Genomic DNA, 26,825 nt, shown 5'->3' with positions numbered 1-26,825 from the left:
TCTAATTAGTACAATCCCACAGACATTTGCTTTCCTTCTAACAATTGTATTTGAATTCTTCAAAAAATATTTTTTCGGATGTTCTGGGGTAGCTAAAAAGCTTCAAATCTTGTAGGGAAGGAAGAGTTAAGGCGTATCATCAGTCTGCTCAAAGGGCGGATTTGCTTTAGCAAATAGTTAAACAAAAAAACACCCCACAAGCTCTCATAACTCTGCAATTTTAAACAGTCTGCGTACATGAGGTATGTGTAGATATTGCTGAATTAAATTGAATGTGTAAATGACTGCCTCCATTTTTAGGAAGAACATGTTATGTCAACATGTGTGATGCTGCTTTGACTGTTCTGTAAAACTTGTGTGTTCATGTTACAGGACAAAAAATAAATGCTTTAGAAATGCGAAGAGAGCTTGTTGCAGGAAATCTGGAAGACATAACTTCCTTCTCTTGCCAAGGGGAAAAATGTAAACAAAGCTCTAACTTAATTGTAGACTAACTACTAGACTGGTTTTCTGACTAAGCCTTTCCTTCCTTAATTGATTGCTTTTATCATTGAGAAAGTGTATTTTTTTGTATCATTTTAAATTGATTTCTGTATTTTTGGGGAGGACACACCTCAAAGTTTGTGAGCATTTAGTTCTCACTACACTTGCATGGAATCTAAATGTAGGTATTACTGAAGGTAACTGCTGAAGCCAAAGTTCCTGGTGTAACTTTTGAGGGTTCTGATAGTTTGTGGAAGTATCTGAAATTTGCTTGTGAGGGGAAGCATTGCAATACTAGTGTATTTTGCTACTCAACATGCTCTCATGTGCATGTACTAAAATATCTATCTTCAAAATGGCTGAAATCTTTGAAGTGTATGGTATAGAAAGATTTCTTGGCATCAGGTGTTATGATATAAATGTGACTTGTTGAAGTCAGTATGGCTCTTAAAATTTTCTGCTGAAGTTAATAATTCAAACTGACTGTACAGAAGAGCCCAACCAAAGAAGAAATCTTTTAAATGTGCAAGCTTTTAAATAACTGTTAAAAATCTTGGTATATATGGAGATAACTGATTTATACAAACAGGTGTAAGATCACCATGTTAGTTGTGTTTTTGTACATTAAAAGCATCTGAATAAAAGGAAGACAGCCTGTGGCATTGACCAGGAATTTCAGACTTGCTCAGGGTGGCAGCAGTCCATAACCAGTTTACAAGGTCTGGAATGAGTCAGTTGTTGTATAAATACCACGCACGATGAATTTCCCAGTTTGTTTTTTATTTTGCTGCCTGCTTCAGTGAGCAGAGTAGACCTGGGAGTGACTGTGGATATTAGGAGGCAAGGGGAATAGGTAGTGTCAACGCTGAAACCTGAGCCTCAGAAACAGCAGCTCCAGAGGAGGACTCTGCCTCTGTGTGTGTCTGGGCCCAGGCTAGAGTGATTTGTTGAGGCTGAGTCTGAGTTCAGAGAACAAAAAAGATGACTATGAGGGTATAGTTTTGTGGAGTCGTGAGGCAGTTTAATAGCAATAGTCTGCTCCCTTCATATCAACAGCTGTGGGTTCCTGTTCCAGTTGTAGCTGACTGTCAGACCAACCTCCAAGAATTCCCTTTTTCCTGTCTGTCACCTGTCACCACCTCCAGCAGTGGGGTGATGGATCAGCCATCTGAAATTACCTGTTCTGTGATAATATCATCTCTGTATGTAGTTTGAGGGGAAACAGGAAAACCCCGTGGCTGGAGCAGCAGAGTGAGGGGAGGGTACAGCTCCCTGTTTGGTTGACTTCAGTGATAGTGTCAGATCACCCTGATGGACCTGTGAAGAGCTGACAGGCAAGGAGTCCTGCATACACAGATAGCTTCCCCCCATCGGTGGAGGAATTTGCTGGATTGAGGGGAACATATTAAAATAAACATAGGCTTGGCTTTGTATTTTTTTCCCCATATAACTAATACCTAGATGCATATATTCTGTCACTGCAAATTTAAAATCTTCCAAGCCTTCAAAAAAGCAACAACCACCATGAACCTCTTTAGTAGTAATGGCTCTATCCGAAGGCCTGGTTGAAGGGAGGAACAAACTGTGCAAATACAGAGCAAAAGAAGTACAGGCCAAAGAAGAAACAGCAGTTCAGCTAGCTAGGTACAGTGAGCACTGCTGTGGTGAATCCTAGCGGTAGTTACTGCTGTATAAATTGCCTGTTTCTGCTATGACTGCCCTTGCTTTGCAGACAATTTGAACGTTTCATACTGGTAACTTTTAAGAGCTCTGCAGGAAAAATAGCATATTGCAAGAGGGGTCTTCTAGCTACCCACTTACATTAAGATGTTTATGTTGAAAGTGGTAGTTGACTGAATGAAGATAGAGGCGATGCTGTACTTAAGGGCAGTGGCTCTTGCAGCCACACCAGGTGATCAGCTGAAAACAAACATGGTCCAGTCGGGTCCCTGATAGGACTTGGGTGGCTTCCCATATGTCTGCTAGAATGAAAGGGGACAGCTCTGCTGTAGGAATGAGTGCATGGGACTGGGAATATTTATGCTGTGTCAACTGAATATTAGACTGCATGTCGTGTTTGACTGTGGGGAGCAAGCAGCCTTTTCTTGCTGTTCTTCCCTTCTCTGTTGACATTCCTTGGGTCATTTGGTAAACTGGTGCAGGGAGTTAATTACAGTGGCAAGGAAAATCGTGCAGAAAAGAATACCCTCATTTGGTTGCTGACACGATGGAGGGGCTTTGGAAAGATGGTAGCAGTAGCTGCGGTGAGCACTGCTGATGAAATGTGTGTGGAACCACAGTGTTGGTGAACAGCTTGTTTTTGCATATACCAAATAATGCACTTTGAATCCGTATTGAAACTGTGTTTTGATTGGATCCAAGACTTGTCATGGCTTGTGACTATTATTTTTATTAGCTATTTAAACTGCAGCTGAAATGTGTCCGTTTTATGGCTGTGACTTAATGCTTTCTTGAATGAGGAAAATCAGTGTTTCTTTTATAAAGTTCCTGATATGTCTCATGAAACGGACTGGAGTCCATTTACCATCGACTACTTGTTGAGTTCTTTACCACGCCTTTCTGTGTTCTACCTTTCAGTTTTTCTGTTGTAAATAGATTAATCCATTATTCTTAAACATGTAAGAGATGATGCTAGCAATTGATACTTCAAACTTTTGTTATATCGAAGAGAAAAGGCTGCATGGGTGAAATGTGCTGTTGTGTGATGACAGACGTATCCATGGAGAGGATGGTACGTGGAACAAAAAGAATGGTGGTATATTAAGGAGGGGGATGTAGAGAAAATTGTTTTGAATATATGGCAATATTGGTAATAACTTTTTTTCGCTACAGGCAGAGGTTTTCATTGGAAGTAGATGAGATGTGTATTGTTCTGTCACCAAACACTTCAGAAGCTCGTGCAGAAAGGAAGAGGATTTTGCAGAAACATTGTAGCCATGAGGAATGATGTCGGTAATGATTCCAAGCAACAGAAATACCACAAGATGATACTGTTATTGATACAATGTCTGGCTGGCGGGATGAGGAATTGACTGCAGCCAAAATAAGATGATAGACGTAAATAATGAACTGAACAGAGTTCACCCGGATGGGAAGGCCGATCAGTACAGGGGTCCAAGATTTTTAGTCTGCTTCAACATTGGGATACTGGAGCTATTGTTGGGAAAACCCTAAGCAGTGTCATCACCAGAGACTACTTATGGCTGTGGAAGTTAATAAGGGAACTAAAACTGTGTGAGCAAAAGGATGCTTTTTTGAAGGTGAATTGAAAATAGCAAGTCATGAGAGAGGATGGGTGCTGCTTGCTTAGTGTAGGTACAGAGCATAGTGTCTGGGTTTGCCTTTTCAGTTTAATATACTCTCAGAGGAAACATGTTCTGAGAGGAAGTGTGGTGAATGTAGTTGTGCAGTAAATTTAGAAGCACTATTGTGTACAGAAAGCTCCCAGATCCTCATTCAGAGTAAATGGCTTTCTGTGAAATAATTGAGCCTGGAGAAAAGGGAAAATGTCTCCAATACAAGGAGACTGTAGGGTATACCCCTCTGACATGGTACTTGATGTGAGAAGGCAGCAGCACTAAAATCCAGAGACAGATCTTCCATATGGTTGGGGTTTGAGCCAAGATTTCCCTGTCATAGTAGACTTGCTAATTGAAAACAGCATCTTGTGTTGTGGTTGGGTCACAGCTCGAGCAAGAGGAGGAGTTCCCTTTCTTAATGAAACGGGGATCTTTGGGGGGCACTCTCAAAGAAAATAGAATAAAATCATATGAATTATGAAAACTACAGAGAGGAAAGACTACCTGCCCTGCTCCACAAAAAGCAACAATCCTGTTGACATATAAGGGGTACCTGAATAGGAAGCCTATTAAGTACACTGTATAAAGGTAGGACACCTTCATGTGGAGAATTCTTACTTTTGCTCTACTCCTGCCTTTTCCATGGAGGAAGAAAGGAGCAGATCACTGAGGATACTGCTGCAATAAAGGACAGGCAGCATCTGGAGACAGAGGAGCACAGTGGTCTTACCAGACTGGTATTTGCTCCCAGTATCTGAAGCTGAATTTAGCTGAAATTTGACTGAGTTAAGTCACTGCCTGACAAGACAACTGCATGTTGGCCAGAACTTTGGTAGGAAAAAAAGCAGATTGCCTTAAAAAAAACTTCTGGTCCTTTTTTGGAGGTACTTCACATGTAATTTGGAAGTTCATTTTTCTGTCTTACTCAACTGATGTGTTCACATACTTATTATACCAAAGAGGATTTGTCTTTTTTAAAAAACAAAAGCATGCTTTTGTTTGCTTGGAAGAGGCCTTCTGAAAAACATTTAGACTCCTCAAAATGTATCACAATATCTCAGAATATCTTGCAGTTATTCTAGATTGGCTAAAATGAATTATCCTTATTTTCCCTGTAAATGGATATGTTCATACCTAATCACTCTGTTCAGTGGTATTGTTAAAGATTTGGTGGTAGGATTTCTCTGATTTTCTTACAGAATAGATTTAATGATGTTTTGTGTCTGAATCAGATAATGTTCCTTTCAAGTGAACTTCTAAAAAATGGAAAGTCATTGAAGAATACAGGCTGTCATTTCACTTCAGGAGAGTCCTAGAGGGCAACAAATTAGTTCTTGCTGATTTTGCTAGAAGAAATGTTTTGAATTCAACTTCAGGAACATTAGTTAAGTCTTTCATGTGAGTATCATCAATCAGAATAGACTTTTAGTAAGTTAGTGGGTGCTTGTAACCAGTTGGAGGGATCAGTGATGTACAGAGATCAAGATTCAATTGCTAGTATATGAAAACACTTCAGTTGCTTGGGAGGAACTTTGTATTCTGTGTAGGATTGTACTGATGTAATTCATTAGTCTGCATGTGCTTTGTGTGTTTGGTTTTTTTAGGTGCTGGAACTTTTTTGTATTTAGGGGAATATAAATATGTTGATGTCCATGCCTCCACAGTGTTGTCAGTGACTTGACCTGTTGCTCCCTGCTGATGACATCACTTAATTGCTTCTGGGATGTGACACATTCATATCATACTCTGAATTGCTTTGCTGATCATCAAAAAGCCTACTTCGAACACTATTTGCAAAGACAGCATTGAAAAGAGGGGGTTTTCCTATACGTTCTGTGTCTTTGCAACTGCCAGAATGCTTCTCAGTGTTTTCACTTTCTGAAGTGTACATATCTTCAAGACTATACACCTTTGTATTCTATTTGAATACAGAGGACATGTTGAAAACTGGTACAAGATTTTTTAAATTATTTTAAATTTTAAATTATCCTAAAACTCAATCCTATGATTCTCAACAGATGTAGAAATAAAAAGCCAGGACTACTGTGGTGGTTTTGCCACCTCAGTTTTAAAAACTTCTTAATGGAGAAGTGTACTACTTCATGAAAAAGAAAATGCTGTAAAATTCGTGCTTAACTTTCAGAAAGGGTTCTTTGTGATAGCTGGAACACATGATTCTCAGCAAAGCACTAAGCAATGCAGTCACTTTCGTAATCTAGTTATATCTGATTTTTCTTGCCCTCTTGTGCCTGTAACTGCTCATGTGGCTTAAGTTCTGGTATTTTGCTTATTGGATTTTCTTTTTCCAATGCAGTAAATTGTGAAATAACACAGATTCATAAACCCAAATCATGAAGAACGTTATCTGTTCCTCATTTTTGTAGCTGATACAGCTGAAAGATTCTGGTTTGGATTAGTACTGTACATCTTACTATTGTATCATCCAGGTAATTTTGAATAATGATAAAGTCTGGTTGCTTGACTGGATTTTAAAAAAGAGTGAAAATAGGCTTTGTGTGCATTTGCATGTATGTCAGGCTATATAATCAGCTGGTCCTTCAAAATTTCATTTGTTTCCTTTGAACAGATAATTACTTACCAATTACACAATTTCTTCAAGATATGCTGTCCCATAGGTATTGAGTCTTTTAGAAGTCTCCATCAGAGATTGGAGATTTATAGCCTCAGCAAAATCTGTGTGTGTGCCAGTACCTCTCTTGAGTGCCTCATCCATGGAGTAAGAGGAGGGTCAGGACAGGTAATACCCAGTTCCTGTCAGCTCCTCTTCCTTGGAGAATCCCCCTCAGTATGATAGTAAGAAGATGAGATAGATGGTGAATGCACATCTGAACAAACAGTTGGAACTCCAACTGCAAGCAACTTTCTCTTAATTTTTAAGTGTTTGTTCCTTTGGATGTCACTAGCTGGTAATTCCAGTAGTGATGCTGCGTAACAACTGGTATGGCCAGGGCTGACTTTGGAGAGACTCCCCAGTGGATGGGAGCTGTAGAATCATTCTGCTGAATACGGGATTGTTCCTGAATACCTTTGTGATGGCTCAGAGCTCTGTTTTGGTCACCAGACCACTGCTCTGCTGGAGGCAGGTTCAGATTGTTAGGGCAAGCTGGGGACAATGGCAGGGGCCCGTTCTCACAAGTTCTTTTCTTTTTTATGTATTTAGCTACCTAATCTCTATGAAAACAGGTTTGTCCTTGCTAAAATTTAGTTAGAGTATTTCCTTACTGGTGTTATTAAAGCTGATTTTATTCCCTGCCCCCCTGCTTCCCCTCCACAAGTGTACCAGTTTACTGCTGGATGTTGTCATCTCATCTTGCATTACAGTTCCACTTCCTTGTTACTTGAAAGGAACTGTTGGGGCAAAATAGCATAGCACTTTGGGTCTAGATAAAAATCTAAGCAAATATGAATAAGGTATGCTTGTGATACTTGTGTTGTCATTTACTCATGGTAAATTTAAAATGTGTTGAGTAAAATGTAAAACATGAAAGATCATGTCGGTACAAGTATGTGCATGTACTTGATATGATTTCCTACTTTGATCTTAGTATTATGTTATTTAATAATCCTATGGCAGCAACTCCAGAAGAAATACAAAAAGCTCTTCAAATTTTAGAGGGGAAAAAGTCAAATGTTTTTGCTTGTAAAACATGATGTAACACTCCCCACCTTGCCCTTTCTATTAATTGGATCCTAGTGGACTACAAAAAATTTTATGAAACCTTTGTATTGAGTAATGACTACAAACAAAGTGTCACTGTTACCCAAAGTCCATTCTGTACACAGACTTTTTGTTAAACCGAAATTCCCAATCCAGGGATTTCTGGCTGTCAGCCCAGACACCTCAGATGCAAGTTGTCTTAGGTTCTTAAGATTTTTAGGTTCAGTGTGACAAGTATTGAGAAGACTGAGAAACTTATTTCAGGTACTGAAACTTTTAACTAGATTTGTGTTTATTTTAAATTTTATTCTGCTCTGAGTATCGGTATCATCTGAAAGTCACTTCTGTGCTTTTTTGTAGCGTTTGGGATGGTAATTTTGGCTTCTAAAGCTTCCTGGTTTCATATAACACACTTCACATACTATTTCTGCAGTGCAGGCTTTTTTTAAACAAGCTTTGACATAGTTTAACTTTTTTTCTGTGTACATGTATACATACATAATGCACATCTCTGTGTGTGTCACTGTTCTCAACAAGAGATCCTGTTTCAGTAGGTCAGCAGATGGTTGAATTTAGTTTCCTTTTGATAATGCTTACGTGAATGCATATAAAGTCTTAACAGGAAGGCAAGAAAAAGTTCACCTGATGGTAGTTTTTTAAAACAAAAAAATTCCATGACTGCATTCTGAGGCTAAAATTAGATTAAAAAAAACCTCTTCAGCTAAGCCAAAATAGGGAAGCTTTTGGTATGCAGGATAACTTCTGCAAGGAAAGATGAAATCTTTCCTTTTGCAGATAAAGATCTGATTGCTTGTGGTTTGGAGTTGGTTCTTCATTTTATGTTCATCTCCTTCTACAGCTGTCTTTCACCATGGGAAACAGCATTCTTGATTTGTCATTTTATGTGGTAACTGAGACATAAATACATTTGTACTAGACTCAGCAGGTTACGAGCAAGACTGATTTCTATGCAGGTAGGCTAGGTTTAGTGTAGATGCTGAAGTGGACACTAGCAAAACAAAGCAAAGCACTTAAATCCATGAGTGGTTCAAGTACACCTTGCTGTCAAAAGATGCAATCCTGGCTCTAGCAGTTTGTTTCCACATTCCTCTTTCTTCTTCCGCCTGTGCTGGCGTGAGTATTCATGTGATGCCATAACAAACCATTTGGATAACTGATACTGTTTAAACTTTTTATCTAGGTTGGTTTTAATGTGGGTCAGTTTATCCGGTTCATGGAATATCTGGGCCAGAACAAACGAGGTAGGGAAAGTGGATGTAAGAATGACAAGAGAAAGGCAGGGCTTCCTCCAGGGCAGAGTTCATCACTGCTGCCAGCTTAAATTGTTTGGGAAATACAAGATGGGTTATACAAAATTATTTTGTAAAACTTAGTGATGTAATAAAAAAATACAAAGACTGTACTTTCAGTCCATAAGGTTAAGGACAGTAGTGGGACTAAAGCTATGATCAGTTTTGAGCTGTGGGGCACAATACACTTTGTTATGAACTACGTGTTTGAATTCAAGCTGCAAAATTCTCTCAAGAAGTCAGCCAGCATACAGATGACCAAGCAGTGCATGGTTAAATTTGAAAGGAGGCACAGGAAGTTTTGGCATTTGTAAAATGGCTGACCACAGTGCCTACTCTGCCCTGAATTCTTCCTTCGCTGAAACCTGGCATGTTTGAGTTTGCTTATGTACATTTTTATAACGTATAGTTTATATACATTAATGTATGTATGTATACAGCTTTATTATGACACTGTTCTTACACTGTCCTATATTACTTAAGTTACATATTTTAAATTCAGTGAGTGAATTCATTCTGCATGATACTCACTTGGGCTTAATGTATAACAGTGTTCTTGTGGTAAGCCTCTGAATAAAATTACTTTAGATATTGGATATTTTAGGAACTTTTTATTGTGTTTACATTTTTCGGTTAATTTAAATCCTGTTTTGCAAATTCAAGCATTGAATGCTAATGGTATTGAACAGTTGTATATATTCCTTGATCACATTCCTTCCATCTTCTGGGGCATGCTTGAGGCCAAGTGGAAGGAGGTGGAAGGTATTAACTTCAAACCTGAGACTCGGTTATGTATATTTAGTGCTTCCTAGCAAAAAAACCTACCCACTTTTTTTTTCCTCTTTTACTTAGCTCCTGGACTCTTTCCCGTGTCAGGATGAACTGAAAAGTGTTAGTAGACATCTAATAGACAAGTTATCGCACCACCGCTGAATGCAGAAGAGGAAAGTGGAATACCAGTGGCATTCTTCCAGCACTGTCCAAATGAACCAAGTCCACTTTTAGCTGAGAAAAGGGAAGTTGTTGGGATATGTACTCAGGATGCTGGCCTTTATTTGTGAGAGAGTTGGCATTCAAACTGAAAGGTGATTCTTACCTCTGCAAAGCTTGTACTGAATGTAACTAATTCCATCTGGAAATGGATGGCACATTTAAGCAACACATTCTGTGTGGGTACACAAATCACTTGGCGTGTCACTGTTTTAATGAAATTATTTTCTAAGTGTTTTCTCTTAAATCAGTGGAGCTTTTCGTGTATGGAGAAGAGATCTGCATCCATATGAATTTGGTTATCTTACAATAGCTAGCTTATTTGTGCACAAGGAAGAAAATGAGCACATGCATTGGCTAAGACTGAACTGATCCAACAGCTTGTGTTTGCTGAGGTGGTTTACTGGTGTGGTGTTGCCTGTTTTCCGTGTGCTCTGTTTCTAACTTCATCCAGAGCAGGCTCACTATTCATGTGGGAAGGCATTTTGTTTTTCTGCTTCCTGATGTGTAGCAAGCTGAATCTGTGTAGAGACAAGTTCAAGAAAAGCATCAGGTTATATGCTAGGTTATACCTAGCTAGGGAAGGCAGGCATGGGAGCTTCCTCTTTCTGCATTTGTAAGCCTGTAGATTGGCTCAAGTTGGCTTGTATAATACCAGGAAAGCTGCTGTGTTGTTCTGGCTGTGTCTCCTGTGTTAAGCAGAATTCAACTAGTGATCAGCAGTCTGCAGCTGTGTGAGGCAGACCTGGGCTATGTGCTCTCTAGGGCAGCAATTCCACCTGTACGTCATACCTAGTGTGGGTGTTGTGGTTCCTTTTTGAAAAAAAACCTGATGTCATAGACCACAAATGTCAAAAGGCCTGATTTTTAGAAACCTTGTTCTAAGGCATCAGATGGTTGGAAATCATGCGCTCTGTCATGCTTCCACAATGTTTCAGTCCCATGCCTGTGTCTCACCTTTTCGCATACCCACATCTATAAGCCAGGTTTCCAAACCCTCCCAACTTTTCCTTCTCATGCAGCCAGCGCTTGAATCTTGAGGCACTTGTTACCCCTCACCCCTGTGCCTACAGCAGTTTGCAGCCTTCTCCTTCTGGGCCTGTCCCTCGCTTTCTGCTCCCCAGGATTTGCTTTGCATACTGCATTTATGACTAAAAGGCCAGGTGTGCCTCTCCACTTAGAATCATATCTCACCTCCCCAGTGTCACAGTAACTCCCTCTTCTGCACTCCTCATGCCGGAAATAAACAGGTTGTCAAAGGAGGAGAGAAGAGACTGGAACAGTGCTGCAGCTTCCTTGAAGCACACGCTCTTGCATGGCGCTTACTTGTCCAATTTAACATGCCAGAAGTGTGCTGAGAAAGAAGATAAAAGTTGGGAGCATATAGCAAATATGGGTACACCTGTGACAACACAGAAGAATTTAGCTACGTTTTCACAATATTGAATGGAGTCTAAAAAACTCTAGTATAGACTTTACCTTTGACTCTTTTACCTGTGCATTTGTTTTGGATGGGGGAACACATGTTCAGTTGACAATAGGCAGTTCTTTGTTGTGGTAACTTTCATTTTGTAGTATTAATATTTTAACACTGCTAATATAGGAATAAATTACAATGTTCTTGTTGTACACTTAGCAATGGATCCTTGTTCAAATTTGCTCAGATCTGACTTCCTGAAACATTTTCAAATGCTTAATAAAACAGTAGATGAATGCTAAAACACCTTTTACTACTTCTAGGTACTAGTTTAAACTTGAAAAGTAGGATTGAATGAGAACTACGTAAATTGTATGAAATCAAAATGCAGTTGAAAGCGGTGATGATGGTATAACCTCCAATGGGACTGGCTTATTCTGCCTTCTCAGCCAGTATAATTCAATTTGGGATTTTTACAACAATGCGTAAACAAATCAGCAGGTATGAGAAGTCTTTCTTGGTGTAGTTAAAGGAGCAGATCTAGTCTAGACCAACTCCTACTTGGAAGTTTTCTTAGCTAAAAGTTTGATAGCCATCCTGTTCCTTGTTGCAATTTATCATACTGATTTGTGAATGATTTGGAAAATTACAAATTATTTTGGAAAAAGAAACGTATTTTTGATCTTGATTTAATCCTTCAAATAAAAAGCTATCTTGGAAATGTTTGAGGTTTCAATTTATGAAAATACTATGTGCTGGAGTTTGAGTTTATTTTATCTAAATCACATAATACCTACTGAAAAATCAAGTAACATATTGCTGTTTTTGTTCTTCAGAAATGGAGGAACAGAATGCTGGACCTGGGATTGAAGATTTATAAGAGATTATGGGATTATACATTGAAGAGCCAGCAGGCGGAATGCCTGAGTGACTGAAGAAAATGGGTGCTAATGCATCTAACTACCCTCACTCGTGTTCCCCAAGGGTAGGGGGAAATTCACAGGCACAACAGACATTCATAGGTAACTCTTCGATTACGTTGTCACTTCCATAAACGACTTGCTGGGTTGTGTATGCGCTGGATTTGGTTTGCTTGCAGTAATGTTATGCAGAGCTTTTATTTTCTAGGTCACCAGTTTGAATCCATTCAAGCTCAGTCGTGCATGAAATTTGGTACTGTCCAGTATCTGTTTGGCCTACGTATGCAATGAGTTGATCTGCCATTTGCTAGTAAACAGATGCCAGGTTATTTAAATAAAGTGGAGGTTTTTTTATAATTAAACTGTGCATGCTAGTTTTACCAGTTCAAAAGCAGTTGCTATCTGTTAATACTATCTATCATTTTCTACTCTTCTTCCTCAGATTTTCTCTGAAACTATTAGGGCATATAAAATTCTTGATCATCAGTATTCATTGTGGTGTTTGCATTGTGTCTAATATAAGTGAATTACTTCCTTATTGCTGGAAGGGATATCTCTGATAATAAGCCTGTTAAAGTAACATACAGTCTTGAAGACAACTTTTTCTCCTCTCCTTTTCCTGTTCTTGTAAATGGGGAATGGGGGTACTTGCCCGAACAGTATTATTTACAAGCAAGGACCTTGATTAACTGGAAACGTGAGTTGAAGTGCCCTTATGAAATTATTTTCTTATCCCAGTCATAACTGGGGTATTACCTGTATGTGCTTTTCAGTCTCGTGCAAAAAGACCTCAGTGTAGATCTAAGCGGTGTCACACTATAAATAATAAATAGTTATGTGATGAATCTAAAAGAAGGCAGTTTTTGAAAAGGTAAGTCTTGCTTAAAAAAAAAACCCTAATCCTGACAGTCTGAAGAACAATCTTAGCAGTAAACAACATAAATACTTTATAAACACTTTTCTCCTTCATGCATTGGCTTGCAACACTGAATAAGTAGTTACTGATATTCAGTGTTACTTCTTTTCTTAATCACTACTGAAAGCACAGTGATATCCTTAGCAGAGGATTTGTAGTTTTTCTTTTGTCTCAGCTTTTGTGATACTCCTGACTTTTGGGGATCTGAGTAGAGGACAGCCTGCAAACTCTTACATGTAAAGACCTATGCTCTGGGCTAAAAATTCTGCATGTGCTGCCATAGCATGTCAAGGAAGAACTTTTACAGCATGGATATCCAAGATGTTAGTACTAAAAGTCCCCATTGAGGTTTTATATATTTTTCAGTGCTTTATAACTAACAGTAGTAAAAGGTTTCTAAAAATCGCAGCCAAAATGTTATTACGTGTCTTGGTTTTTATCTGCCTCTATATTGAATGAAGGGAAACCCTTACAGACCTGAAAACAGGCAGATTTGAAGAGGGGAGAGTTCCAGAGTCTTCATTAAATTTCCCAGAAACTTTCTACTTGGTATGTGGAAGGTTTTGTTGATGCTCTTCATTATTAAGTTCAAAATAGAAACCCGTTATGTAGTATGTCATGATAAATTTACTGATCCTTGTTATCTATTGAAAATTGTGGTTGAGACTTTTTGAGGAATGTCTAAAAGTGTGTGGCTGTCTCATCTTAGGCAAGGCAAATAAGTCTTCTGGTTAAAATTCTTGCTGAAATCTTCTGATACTATGGTGGCATTACATGAGCATGTGCTATCTACATTGCAGGCATACATCTCTTCTTTCTGCTTTGTGGAGCTTGGCGTGCTCTCATCTTGATTCTTGTTTGGATGATTGGTTTGTGTAGCTGTCTCAGTAGAAAACAGATGTATCCTAAAATCATCATTTGTCAGAATAATGATGTTTTAATGTTAAATCAACTTTTACAGGTGTGTTTGGTTTTTGGTTTTGATTTTACTGTAGAAGGCATTAGATCTATTCACTGCCCTAAAGTAGAACTGGAAATATAGCAACTAGAGTTATAATAGCTGCATAATATATATTAGTTGCCTTATTCCTGGAAACCGGATTCAGGCCTATGGGTTTGTTTTAGACATGCTGCTTTACCACTAAAGTGCTGCACCATATTACACTGTAAATGTCTGATGAATATTAAAAGCTGAGAACTCGTCTGGCAAAGCACAGTAGTTTTCATAGAATGAGCTCCCATTGTTGGTTGACTTAATGCTGAGTTTGGGTACAGTTTATGAAGAGGAGATAAATCAGTAAAGATAATGCAGTGCTCTTACTGTAAAAAATACTTTTGTTTTAGCAAAGGCGTAACTAGTCATCTCCTTGCTGTTTTGTCTACAGCATTCAAGAGGAGGATTTCACACCATTTTCTAGGGTGGTACATCTGTTCAAGATGTTTATTTTTAAATAGAGCTCTATAATTAGATTTCAAAATGTGTGGGCATGCAGAGGACTAGACAAGATCCCATCACTGTCAAGTGCCCAAGTAGTTTCTCTTGGCAGTCATCTGTTTCCTGTAAATATTTTATCTGTTCATAGATATGGTCTAGGGGCATGAAGTAACTATTGCTTTTTGACAGCATTTAGTAGATCGGTGCCTTTTAGTATAGAAGTGGGGAATAAATTTCTGTTTCCTACTTCTAATGCTGCTGCCTTATGAAGGCATACAGGCAGGTCAAAAAGGAGCTCTTCAAAATTCTTTCTTTGAGGGATATGGAGCCACCAGCTGTTGTGAACATAATGGAGCTATGCTGGTGCATCTCTGCTTCTGCCTCTGTCAAAAAGCAGTTGTGTGGTGGCACTTCTATAGCAATGTTTTATCTATTTGTAAGGGTTAATAGCACTGTTTGCAGTACTTCTGAAGTTAAATCTTGTAAGTAGCTCAGGGTACCCAAAGGTTTGAATGCTGTTTCAGTATCTCGTGGTGATTCAGTGCACGTAATACCTCATGGCAGCCTTCAGGGAAGAAAGAAATTGAGACTTGTGGTGTCCTAGTTTTTCTTGAGCAGAATGTAAGAGGGTATTCTGCATACTCAAATCTGCCATTAGAATCCAAAATCCTTCAAATAGAAATTAGCTGGCATATTCTCTTGGAGCAGAATCTATCATTATAGAGTGACCAAAGTGTAGTTATACTTTTATTGTGAAATGTGATCGATACTCTTTAAATGGAGCAGGAATTCTAGGCTTGCCTCTATCAGCAGGAGACTGAATCTCTACTTTTCCATTGTAATGCCTAGTATTGTATGTGGAAGGAATTTTTATGGTGAATTTTACAGCACAACCTCTTTGTTGAAGTTGTCTTGAGTTGCTGCTGTTCTCTTAATTTAAATTGATATTTTTTTACTGCCTTAAAATTTCAATATGATTAATAACATGTTGCCTGATTAATGTAGCATGGATGAAATGGCTAGAGGGCTTTCGTCAAAGCAGAGTTCCTTCCCAAAGTTTTTACTAATAGAGGGATCATAAAACCATTGTATTGCATGATTTGGGGGAGTTTTAATTAGCTTGGCATAAAAGCCAGCATATAAGTTTACTTAGAATTATTGAGATTTAAATAATAAAGCAATTTACAGAAATCTGATTGCTACAGTTGCTGTGCTCTCAAATACAACTTTGAATTGCTCTTACGTCTTTCAAAGTTCAAGAAACACTTACCTGAAATAACGTGGTAACTAAAAGCACTGTGTGTTGACAGACTGGCCCATAACTTCACTGTCAAAATAGTATCACATCAAATCTACCTGAAACAAATGGAACTGTGAGAGACCAATGATAGAACAAGTTATAAAAGGCCCCAAAAACTCTGGTGGTTGGATGTGCTTTGATCTTAAAGATCAAAAAACCACAACAAGCAGTGAAGCTACACAAGTGTACTAATGGAAACATGTTAACTATTCCTAACAGAAAATGGACAAATACTATTTCAGATGAAGCTGTGATTGTTATTAATTTGTATACCATTTGCAAGTGTGTTTTTCTGGTTTATTCTTTTGTCTGGAAGCACTAGTTGGGTTTGTGTACCTCTTTTTTCCTTTTTTCCTGTCATGTCTGAGGTTTTTCATCTGGCTTAGAGTGGAAATTCTGTAAGTAAACTTAAATTAGAAAATAACCCTTTAACATGATAATCATGCTTCTGTTTAAACTATAGTTTTTAGCTACTTCTTTATTAAAAACATTACTTCAGTTTTCCATTCCTTCTAGAAATGTAGACTCTAATTCTTCTTTTTCTTACTAAATTGCTATCAGTGTTACTGTATATGCACCTAGATTCAAACTGACAGTCAGCAAAGGTTCACTTAGAACAGGTCAGGTAATGTTGACAGACACTGTCACAACAGTGACAGATAATGTTGAGGGGAATCCATTTTTCATTTTGTGACATGTTTGGTTCATAACATAACTTCCTTATAAATGACTTTTGAGGGGAAAAATGATTATATGTGTATTTTAGTTGTATAATGCCCTGTTCAAAGGACATCTTTAATAATACAGTAAAACTTACATTCCCCATAATCTTTTAAATGGGGTGTACATACGAATTAGCATCTATAGTTCTGTGGAAAAGAGATCATTTTATGTGTTTTGCTTTTGGCATTACTTGGTTATCACACAGAGGATTTTTACTTTATTGTTAAATTTGCATTGAAAATTAATTCATCGTCCTCAATTTCCTTGAATGTTTTGGTACTGTGTTCTCTTTTTTCCTTTTTTTTTTCCTTGTGACTATGATAACTGTCTGATGACAGGTGTGCTTTTCTTGTTGAAATGACACTTAATGCTAGAAGAATAGAATTTGAAAAACACTTGAAGGGGGAGGGGGAAGGTGCTACTATTTCACTGAGGTCATAGAAATTTTTTAAAAAGCTGTATTTTTCGCTTCCTATAGTTAATACAATGACACTTGTAATGTTATGACCACAGTGTTTTCTTCCTGCTTAGATAAGTTTGCAATGTGCTACATTAACGGGCACGACTTGGTTCTTAAAATTGAATACATTTTATAGTTTTTTCTTCCCCCCCCCCCCAACTTTGTAGATGGAAAAAAAAAAAAAAAATTTTGTTGTTAATGGCCAGAAAGGACTTCAGTCAGGTGTCTAACTTGCTGAATTATCTCATCTAAGGAGAAGGAAAAACTGTGTAACTTAAAGACACTGATGGAATGTTTAGGTGTTATGGACCTTCCTTTTAAATTTAAAGAATAAATGTGTTCTTTTTTTTTTTTTGCCTTCAGGGACATCATCCTATTCTCATCAAGGTTATGGCTGTGAATCAAAGCTGTATAGCCTTGACCATGGCCATGAGAAACCTCAAGACAAGAAAAAGAAAACCTCTGGCCTTGCCACCCTCAAAAAGAAATTCATTAAGCGTCGGAAATCTAGCCGATCTGCTGATCATGCCAAGCAGATGCGCGAACTTCTCTCAGGCTGGGATGTCAGAGATGTTAATGCATTAGTAGAAGAATATGAAGGGACATCAGCCTTAAAGGAACTTTATCTACAAGCTAACTTGGCAAGACCAGAAGCAAGGACACTACAAAAAGACATGGCTGAACTTTATCAGTACAAATATTGTACTGATGTAGACTTAATATTTCAGGAAACTTGTTTTCCTGTGCATCGTGCGATATTGGCAGCAAGATGTCCATTTTTTAAGACGCTGCTTTCTTCCTCACCAGAGTACGGTGCAGAAATAATAATGGATATTAACACAGCTGGCATAGATATGCCTATGTTTTCTGCTTTGTTACACTACCTTTATACGGGCGAGTTTGGGATGGAGGATTCAAGATTCCAAAATGTTGATATCCTTGTGCAGCTTAGTGAAGAATTTGGAACACCAAATTCCTTAGATGTTGACATGCGCGCCCTGTTTGATTACATGTGCTACTACGATGTGGTTCTTAGCTTTTCATCCAACTCTGAATTAGTTGAAACTTTTGGTGGAAGTCAGAACTGTCTAGATGAAGAGCTCAGAGCTCACAAAGCTGTTATTTCGTCACGATCTCCATTTTTTCGTCACTTGCTGCAGAGGAGGATACGAACTGGTGAAGAAATCACAGACCGAACTCTACGAACTCCAACTCGAATTATATTGGATGAATCTATCATACCAAAAAAATATGCTAAGGTCATTTTGAACTGTATGTATACAGATGTGGTGGACCTCTCAGTTTTGCACTCTAGCCCTTCAGTGGGCAGTTTAAGTGAAGTTCAGGCTCTCGTAGCAGGAAAACTAAACATGACTAGGGCTGAAGAAGCTATGGAGCTTTATCACATAGCACTGTTTTTGGAGTTTAACATGCTTGCACAAGGTATGTAATACTGTCCTTGCTGTAGAATATATGACCTTATTAGAACTTTTTTTAGCTGTTTTGCAGTGTAAGTATGCCTATTGAGTCTTGCTATCAGTGGCTGACAACTCCTTTAAGAAAGGGAATTTATTTTCCATCTATAAGTTGATATATAATGCATCTGTGTTTTCTAGGGGCAGAAGAAAAGCCATATGAGAGCTTTTAACTGTATTGACCATCATTATTGAAGCATGCTGTTTATGTCAAATATGTATAACTGGTCTTGATATTTCTAATCTTTATCTACTTTTATCTATAATCCATTTTTTGGGTGTGACGGGGAGGATACAAGAGATCCTTGTTGAGAGGTGGAAATATTTAGACTTATTCTGAAGTATCCCTGTATGTTGACAAGGCTGTAAACTTGAATGATTATTTCTGTAGTTTATGTCAAAGGGAGTACACCAAGCCTGCAATCTTGCTGTTTGAAGGTAAATTTAATGGCTTAATTGCACCAGTCCTAGGTCTTTAATATCTACTTCTTGATGTACAGAACTGAAGGCAGAGGCAGGCAGTATTTTCAGACTTAGTATAGAAAGTTTCACTTCTGTCCATTATTCCTGAAGATCACTCAAATCTTGTTAACATACTTCCTTCACATGGAGGCTGACCAGAGTTATTGCAGTCTCTGGCGAGGTGTCGCAGCACTGATCAGTGAACTAATAATACCTCTTGTGGTGGCAGGAGCTTGTTTGCTGTTTCATCTGTTGGTGTTTGAACTATTTAGTGGCCATATTACACATAATAGGATATGATAATTGCCATAATTACCTTGCTGGTGAGTGATGAGAATTTTACTTTTGAGCTAAGGAATGGAGAATGGAATTCATTGAGAACACCAACATAATTTGTTTAAGCTAGTTTAATTTTTTTAAGAAAATAACTTTTTACAGTAGATCTGTACATCCATAACTTCTGGCTATCAAATGAAATTGACAAGATTGAAATCTTTTATATTATAAACTATCAAGTAGACTTCAGTAAAATAGGAAACTTAAGGAGTGGGCAGGAAAAAGCAGGTATAAGCACTGCAGGAAGAGATCATACTTATAATGGGTTCTCCTAATAGTTATATCAAACTGAGTGATGAAGATATGGGAAACTAATCAGAACTATTGTATCTTCTGTAGAGGTTGGTATTAGGAAACTAATTTTCAGATGATGCTGAAAGTTGAAATAATCCTACTGCAATAAAACTGGCAGAAAACAAAGATGATGAGTTTTTTGAGATATGCCACTACAGGAATGTGAATGAGATGTTCATAGCCTCAGGATTACTGAATTGTAGAGCAGCCCAGGTTGGAAGGGGCCTTGAGAGATCATCTGGCCCAAGCTTTTGTTGGAAAGGGAGCCTAGATGAGATTATCTAGTGCCCTGTCCAATCACATCTTGAAAACCTCGAGTGATGGGGACTATACCATGTTCCTGGGGAGGTTGTTCCAGTGATTGTTGTCACTGTAAAAGATGTCTTACATCGAGATGTCTTCTGGTGCAATTTGTACCTGTTGCCCCTTGTTCTCTCCATGTGGCTCCCTGTGAAGAGGGAGCCTCCATCCTCTTTGTAGCTGCCCTTTAGCTACTGAAATACTGTGATGAGTCCCCCCAAGCCTTCGCTTCTGAAGGAGTTAGATCTTTTCTCCCTGGCTAGCTTCTTCAGCCCTTTGATCATCTTCGTGGCACTCCTTTGGACCCTCTTCAGTTTGTCTGCATCTTTCTTGATTTTGTTGCTGTTCCCCTCTAAGTACACCTAAGAACTTAATGTTGAATGGAATGCAGAAGTGGCAAAATTTTTACTGTAGTTAACTACATTGTTACATTCATTCCTATACAATATTTGCAAGTTTCAGTACTTGAGAACGGGACAGCTTGGTAAATCACCTGAAAGCAAGAAAGGAAAATAAATTGAAATTAAAACCAGTGATATAAGTATATAGTTTCTCACTTTTGGTGCATGTACATATACAAGTGCTAAAAGGATTTAGTGTGCTCAGGGAATACTAGTGAGGGAATTAAACTGTGGATGAAGCCCTCAGTAAGACACTGAATAATTATGTCTTTTTTTCATAAATGAACAGGGTGTAATTCTTTCCCTCAGATTGGAAACCTAGACTGGAACAACTATGATCTGGAGGTGCTCTGATGAAGCAGTGTAAGTTGTATCAAAGCAGATAAGGAAGGATAGAAGACTTCAAAGGGAAACTTAAGCAGACTTATAGATAGGAAAATGGCTTTTTTTTTATGTGTTAGTAAATGCTGAAAACCAGAACTGTTTTATTTGATGCTGAATTTCATTATTTCTGCTCACTCTAAGTTGAGCATGCTTGGATCAGTGTGTCCTAAACCAGCAGTCTTTTCAGTAATGCACTACAGACCAGTTCTGCAGATATTCTTTGAGTCAGTGGTAACAAGATCTTAACTTTTCCCAACAGTACCTCTAGGGGAGGGAAAAGAAAGGCAGCAGCAGGAGCTGCACTGGGCTTGCAGCACCTTGGCAGCATGGGGTGGCTGGAACCAGTGAGTGCAGCAGTGTGGGCTCGGTCTTGATGGCCCTCTGGGTGAACCAGAGCTGTAGTGTTTTGAGGGGTGGTCTTTGGGAGGAGGTAGAGGGATGCAGTGGCCTTCAGAGGTCTTTTCTTTCCCTGGTAAATCTGTGTCTGACCACGAAAGTGGTGAGCTGTGGGGTGGGGAGGTTGTTCTACACAGGGGAGAAATACAGTAAAATCAGGCAAGGGTTGAAATTTATTATATTAACCAATACTAGCAAATGTAGATTTGGCATCCCTTCAGATACTGAAATTCTAGATGTTAACTTGAACTAATTAGGATTTTATAAATCGGTTCTGTGTTCCCTAGCTACAGGAGAGAGCAGTAAGCAGTCTGTAGAAAATCTGTATATGCCAGTGAAGTCAATATCTAATAGCTTCATGCTCAATTTGCTGAGTTCATGTTTAGGTCATTGGTACTGTGCTGACACTGAAGAATTGTTCTGGTATAATCTTATAATCAAAATTGAAAGGAAGCTTATTTGATCAGGGAAAACTATATGCCTGCACTTGACTAACAGATCACTTAACGATGTATGTGTTTTAGTAGTGACGACTGTTCTTGTTTCGGCACTTAACAGTAACACCATGTCCTCCCTTATTGTAATACTTAACATGAGGTAGATGAGAGATCTTCGTTTCAGCAGTGTCCCTCCCATTCCCTGATTCATAGCTAGCATGCTTCTGTGCTGGACACTGTCACTCAAATATCTGACTTCTAGATGTTATGCAGAGCAATGCTAGAAGAGACAGGATTGCATAGGTTGGTGACCACTGAGCAAGCAGTTCTCATGAAATCTTTTAGCTTGGTCCTCTGATAGCACTTTTCTACCCTGTTGTGCTGCAGGTGTCCAGTTTTGCCCAAGTTCTGACCAATCCTGTCAGTTGGCTTTCACAGTAGCTAATGTTTCAAGTTTCTTCTCTAGATTTCCACACCCCCTGGCTCAAGTTTTTTGATTCAGTTCACTCATGCTAGCCAATTGCAAACTTACTAAAGCTTGTCTCCGTGGTTTCCTGGAAAATATTTTGGGCTCATTATATGTAAGTCTGGATACTCTTTCCAACTCATTTTGCTCATTTTTACTCAGTTCTGGCTGGGTATTTGTAACGAAGTGTCAAGTGAAATTGATGTATTTTAAAGCCTTCTGATCAACTGTTTTTATTTTCAACAGATTTTAGTTTGATTTGTCTTCAGGGACCTTTCTAAGTATCCAGATGTTGTAATTTTTCTTCAGTTTCAGCAGATGATTCAGCTTTGACTCTTTCCATGGAAATCTTTCCATTCCTAACACAGCGATACTCCTTTTTCTGACTGTTGTATTTTAATAGATGGTTTCCCTATGATGAAGTCAGTGATAGTATGGGTATATGCTATGAATCTTTACTGTCCAAGACTACTTTACTAACCAAGACTACTTTATTTAGAATTTACTCTGCCTTTAACTTGATTTGTTTCAGCTGGTGGATGTCACTTACCTTCTGAGAGAAACTGAATTGGATCTTTGAATGAACTAATTTGAATAATGAACTAATCAGCAAGCATCTCATCTATAGAGCTGATCTTACTGAAACCTGTTTGTACCCAACAGGACGAAGGCTACTATTAGGGCTGCTGCAGTATTTGTTAACTATCAAAAAGTGAAGTGCTTTCACAGAGGCTGTGAGGATTAGAGCCCTCTCCAGGAGGTTCAAGCACATCCCTTAGTGGCACGTTTCTATGCTCTGCCTGCTTATTTCTACACTCTGCCCCTGCTTTTGTGTCTTCATGCTACCTTGCAGCTCTCTGTCAGCGTTACTGATGCGATTGTTTTAACACATTAACTCACAAGGATGAGATTTAAAATCACTTATCCCTTCCTCTTCTGTAACACAGTTATTAAAACCAGATCAGTTCCCTAGTCCTGTTCATCACGTGTTGTTAAAATAATCCTCCCTTCTGGTCTTACTGTGCTGCCACATCCACTGCTGTTGCAGTGTGACTTCAGGTATCTTAATTTTATTAGATAGCTATATTAAATATATGAATCCTCCTGTGCATCTTGGCCCGTTGCTTACTGTCATGAATAGTTTCACTGAGGTGGTGGTACAATATGTTTTTCTGTTACAGGTTTTTGGATACTGGGACCCTATTAAATAGTTTTGCCTGGGAATCTTTTCTGCCTGCTGATTCCAAAAAGTTTTCTGAAGTAAAATTGACAAAAACCCCTTAATTTCAGACTTTTTGCTTTCCTTTTATTTTTAGGTGTTGACTTTACCCTTGACAAGAATAAGAACTGAGAAACTGTATTTCAAAGCCATATTCAGTAGTGCAGCCTTTGATCTAAAGGCAGATATTGCCTGACATCAAAAGTACCCTTGATCTCAGCAGGACTGAAATGCCAGGAAGCCCACAGTAGCAGTATTAAATACACACAAATGTATTGTGGGAAGATTAGAGCAAGTGTGTCAGTTATAAATTGGTGCAGTAGGAATGCTCAAAGGAGCTAGTCTGGCACTTATAACTCTAAAATAAATGATTAAGTAAATATTAACATAAATCTGACCTATTATCTCCTTATAATCCTTCTCACTTGTACTCAAACCTGAAATTACTGCTTAGGTTTTATATTAGGAAGATGAAGACTGGAGAAAAAAGGAAGTGGAAAAAGATCCTCCTTAGAGCAGTTGCATTCCATGGTTATATGCAAGGATAAAGAATTTGACTGAGTTGTGCAACTGGGCACATAAAATTTGTTTGCACTGTCATAGTTTGCGGAGAAACAGATCTGATTAGTGTTTTCAGGTTTTTCTTTCAGCCACCTGTGTTCTAGGAAGTATACAGCTTAAATACTGAACAGCGATGGCTGGTGACAGTCCCTGTAAACATCAGCTCTTCCTCCCTCAGCCCTTCATTGTTCTCATGTTAAGTTCTTCCCTCTGGTTTGTTATGGTTGAGTTGGCAGCTTTTTGTTTCTGACCATGATTGTGTTCTGTTTAAGCTGGATTAGCTATGCTGCCTGCTGCCGCTGAACGTACTTGGTAAGGCATGCTGAAGCCCAGGCAAGGGCCATTATCAACTGATGGCTGCAGGAAGCCAAAGACGTAGGTGCAGATTTCAGACTTCCTAAATGAATGCATTTTGCATGTGGCAGGAACAGAAGAGTAAATTAATTTTCATTGTTTGGGAGAGAAAAAATTAAAGAGCTTTTGCCACAAATACCGAATGCTTTAAACATGTAACAATTAGCTTATGTTTCTGGCTAAACTTACAACTTCAGAAATCCAGCTGTTAATATCTTAGAATGTTTAACAGCTTTATAACTGCCATACTGTAAATTAAAATATTTTTAAATAACTCAAGTTGCATTGTTTTTGTCTGCTCCCTAATTTAATATTTCAAATGGCTGGCTAATATGCTGTATTGGATTCGATGTAACTTACGAGTTTTCACTGTGGAAGGATGGTTAGCATAACACAAAATGCTGCCTGACCTAACCTTCAGATCATATTTTATTTTTGCTTTAACAGTTAATCTGAAGTGCTATAAAGTCATCAGCTTTGTATTTGAATAAAACAAAAACCACTACATACTTTAACAGTGCCATAATATGCATACTCTGAATTCAGCCTTTCAAGGATGGGAGTACATGAATGTTTTAAATTTTTGTGCTTAGAACAATCAGGAAGGGATTAAAAATAGCTCAAAAGAGGTACTGAGCTTAGCAATAGACTTCAGCAGTGTTGACCGCTAATGCCTGTTGAGCCCTTTATCTCCAGTGCTATGTAGATCTTTTCTGCAAAACGTTCTCATAGTTTTGTACCTTCACATAACCAAAACTTGTGTGCTTCAGTGTTCTAAAATGTGGAAAATAATGCACCTGCAAGTTACAGGCTTGGCATCAGTTAATAGTTAACTTAATCTCCTTTTAAAGACTTTTTTTTTTTAAACAATTCAGGGAGGAGATGGAGAAGAAAAGCACTTCAAGACAGTAGAAATCTGTAGCAATCCTTTAAGACAGAGAATACGGTGCTTCCAGGAGGCAATAAATGTTAATAAACTTGGAAAGACAGCCTACATCCAGAAGATGGATGTTGAGTGAGATCACTTGTTCACAATACAGTTATAGGAAAGTAGGGGATGTTGCAGTTACTGCTTATGTGATAACCAGTTAGAAAGATGTAGTCTGGTTTGTGTGATGTAAGTCTTCAGACTTGCTCTTACTGTATTTGTAACTGATATTTTGCCTACAGCTGTGGAGAACCTAAATTTCTATTGCCATGTCTCAAGTTGTATGAGAAACTTGAATCTGACACAGATATTTGACTGTCAGAAGTGTAGTGCTGCCCTGCCTCTTGCATTAGTCTCCTTTGTTTCTGTTCTCTATGCTAGCAGTAGGGTTTGTGCTATTGGGGATCTAATGTTGCTGGAAGCAGGATTGACAGAAATTAGTTGACTAAGTCATTGGAGGGCTACGCAAGCACCAGTGTGACAGAAGATCAGGAGATGTTTAGTGTAGGAAGGTAACAATCTGGTTTAACACCACTATACAAGGGGGTTAGCTTCCTTGACTGCTCCCACAGCCTGTGAGTGTGGGCTGCCTCCTAAAGAATCCTTAGCAAGTACAGGACATGTTTGCAGCTTTGGGTCTCTAAGACGTGGGAAAGAGGCTGAACAAATGTTGTCTTCCTTTCTTCCTTTCTCTTCCTGTCAGAAGCTTGGTTAGAGCAGCAAGGGTGCTCATGGATGGGTGAGACAAGTATCTTTGGAACTTCCAAACATGTTGCAGTCCAGACTAGCTACAGGTCATGCCTCTGAACTGTCCTCTACATGCCACTACATTCAAAAAGTATGGTTCCTGATTGCCAGCATGGTCTCCCCTAACGTGACAAATTTAAGAAAACACAGCTTCTAGACTCCAGTTCAGTGTCAAGATGAATTCTTGCTCTTTTTTTCTTGGTTCCACTGGTTTGCATAAGTTTAAGGGAAAGGTTTCTACCACAGAATGGGTTAAATCAAACTAACAATTTTGTAGTAAAAACTCTGATTAATTCCACTTTTGCTAACTGTTGAAGGCGCTTAATTTGTCTTTAGTAGGTCTGTCAACTGTCTTGATAAGATCCCAAGCTACTAGCTAGCATGCCAAACATGGCCTTAAGCTATTTCTGTTTGGAAGGACTGTGAAACTGCGTTTGAGAGAGAACTGGGGAAGCAGAAAGGACATGTTTGTAGGCAGGACCTATTGGTATCCAGCAAAAGGAGTGCATGGAATAGCCTCATTTGTCCAAAATGTGATAGTCATCTCACTTCTTTAGACTCTTAAGTTGAATCTCTGAAAGATACCAGTGGTCACAGAAGCTTGTGGTAGAGCACTTTGGGGCACTGCAAATGGATCTAGGAAAGGCAGTTGCTGCCTGAATATTGTAAAATAGTATTTGTAGGAGAAAAATGCTCTATTTCACTGTGAAGAACAATATTGTGGCTATTAGGTGACTGCATTTTTTTTTTTTTTGTCAAGTGGCTGATTGTTAAAGCAAAAAAAAGACTTGTGCCAAAGAAGAAAAGAAATAGGATTCCTTCCACAGCTAGAATTGGGTTGCCCCAATTTATTTAGATGCTCAGAAAACACTTTAATTATTACCTTATGCTTACTTTGGAAGAAATACGTTTAATAATCCTGCAGTTCTGACACATTGCTAAAACTAGTTGGGAAAAGTACTGTTTCATTTGCTAGGCATCCTAAATGAGTAGTTGTGCAATATTTGGACTTGACAAAAGAATTGGGTCTGAGCTGATGCTCTCTTTCTATAAATCAGTGTTGCTTGGATCTTTGGAACTGCATTTCCTACAGAAATGTAGTTTTCTGTCTT

The 26,825-nt window shown here is 38.5% G+C and overlaps 1 protein-coding gene across 5 annotated transcripts in view; it reads left to right on the top strand.

The window, feature by feature from the left end:
• Positions 1–26,825, top strand: part of BTBD7 (BTB domain containing 7) — a 51,429-nt gene that overhangs the window by 6,742 nt on the left and 17,862 nt on the right. For 3 of the 5 annotated variants that reach the window (XR_012628945.1, XM_074868654.1, XM_074868650.1), the window contains exons 2-4: positions 9,645–9,877; positions 12,036–12,221; positions 17,317–18,396. Coding sequence is in view for 4 of the 5 variants with exons in the window: in XM_074868654.1 (XP_074724755.1) it covers positions 12,140–12,221; positions 17,317–18,396 (1,162 nt within the window). In the remaining variant the exon portion in view is untranslated. Of the gene's footprint in view, positions 1–5,040; positions 5,202–9,644; positions 9,878–12,035; positions 12,222–17,316; positions 18,397–26,825 lie in introns of those variants that run through there. The other 2 variants (XM_074868652.1, XM_074868653.1) reach the window with 2 other exon arrangements.

This window comes from Strix uralensis, chromosome 4 (assembly GCF_047716275.1).
Source record: "Strix uralensis isolate ZFMK-TIS-50842 chromosome 4, bStrUra1, whole genome shotgun sequence".
NCBI lineage: Eukaryota > Metazoa > Chordata > Aves > Strigiformes > Strigidae > Strix > Strix uralensis.
The sequence above is the reverse complement of the archived record's forward strand: the minus strand, read 5'-3'. Positions and strand labels throughout refer to the sequence as shown.